This window comes from Crocuta crocuta, unplaced genomic scaffold, assembly GCF_008692635.1.
Source record: "Crocuta crocuta isolate KB4526 unplaced genomic scaffold, BGI_CrCroc_1.0 scaffold978, whole genome shotgun sequence".
Taxonomy (NCBI): Eukaryota; Metazoa; Chordata; class Mammalia; order Carnivora; family Hyaenidae; genus Crocuta; species Crocuta crocuta.
Window position 1 is genome coordinate 790,564 of NW_027530876.1, and position 1,430 is coordinate 791,993.

General features: G+C 57.4%; 1 protein-coding gene across 1 annotated transcript in view; it reads left to right on the forward strand.

Annotated features, from left to right (window-relative positions):
* LOC144236013 (long-wave-sensitive opsin 1-like) overlaps positions 1-1,430 on the forward strand; it is a 12,472-nt gene that overhangs the window by 9,603 nt on the left and 1,439 nt on the right. The window contains exon 6 of the mRNA XM_077769613.1: positions 78-317. Within this exon, the coding sequence (XP_077625739.1) occupies positions 78-317 (240 nt within the window). The remainder of the gene's footprint in view (positions 1-77; positions 318-1,430) is intronic.

Consider the following 1,430-nt stretch of genomic DNA (forward strand, 5'->3'; position numbering starts at 1 on the left):
CGCGGGGGCCCCTGACACAGAGCCCCGAGGGACTCTCCCACGCACGGCCCCTGGGCATGAACCTCCGTCTCCCCCAGGTGGCAAAACAGCAAAAAGAATCTGAGTCCACCCAGAAGGCGGAGAAGGAGGTGACGCGCATGGTGGTAGTCATGATCTTCGCCTACTGCCTCTGCTGGGGGCCCTACACTTTCTTCGCGTGCTTTGCCGCTGCCCACCCCGGCTATGCCTTCCACCCCCTGGTGGCGGCCCTGCCGGCCTACTTTGCCAAGAGTGCCACTATCTACAACCCCGTTATCTATGTCTTCATGAACCGGCAGGTAAGTCACGCCACTGGCAGAGCAAACTAGCAATTTACGCCCGAAGAGCCCAGCGATGGCTCCCCCCCTGGAATCGTGTCCAGGGAGAGGCAGTTAATGACCTCCAGGACCACAACCAGGGAAGGCTCAGCGCGTGACCCAGCCCCAGCCAGCCCTCCCCCTGGACGGTGTCACTGTGGCTTGACTGCGGGCCGTGGCACCGCGCAGCTGCCCACGTTGCAGCTCTTCGGCTTGGCTGGCCTCAGGGCTCCCCTCTCAATCTTCATCTTTCCATCTTTAAACCCTAACCCCAACAAGGACACGGACAGGCCCTTCTCGGCTGCACTGACATGTGGCTTTGGTGACTTTAGGGGTTAGTTCGAGGGGACGCATTGTGGTCCTGCCCGAGGTGTCGCCACACGGTAGCCACCATGGGCTGGTATATTGAGCCTCAGAAGCAAACTGCCCACGACTCCTAGACCTCTTGGTAGGTTATAGGCGACCACTGAGGCCCATCATCCTCCAAGTGTAATTTGCCTTCTTCCTCCTGAATCTGTCACAACTACTTCACTGAGGTGTAGCTGCAATGTGTGACTTGACGGTGACCAGAAAGGTCCAGGGGCAGGAAGTATGGCCCTGGCAGGGGCCTGGCATCGCGCCGGACCCGGTCCCCATTCCTTGCAGCTAGCTCTTCGGCTCCTCCATTTCCCAGTTGCTCTGAGGCCCCGCTCGCTCTGGCCTGGCCCTGACTCTGCGGAAGTTCATTAAGCACGCACTCTTTTTGTAATGTTCAGGTATTAAGCAGGACACAGTTGATCCCCCAGGACTCCGTTGTTGGCAACTCAATACCTCGAGTGTAGCTGTATCCCTGACTCCTGTTTCCTGGTTCATGTGGATCTCTTTTTAGGTCTGGCTTTTGTTTGTGGAAGCCTAGGATGTCTTGCCTTGTGCTTGTACTTGATACTTGAGTCTTTCCATTCTCCCCTCCCCAAACCCCCCCTCCTAGACAAGATGTCTGCACTTCTGGACCTCTCCGGGCTTTTGAAGTTTGCTTTCACCCTGTCCACACTGCCATCCCTTCCTGTTGCTTTCTGAGAGAAGTTTCTGTGCAGGAGCTCAGAGGGGCAGAGGGTG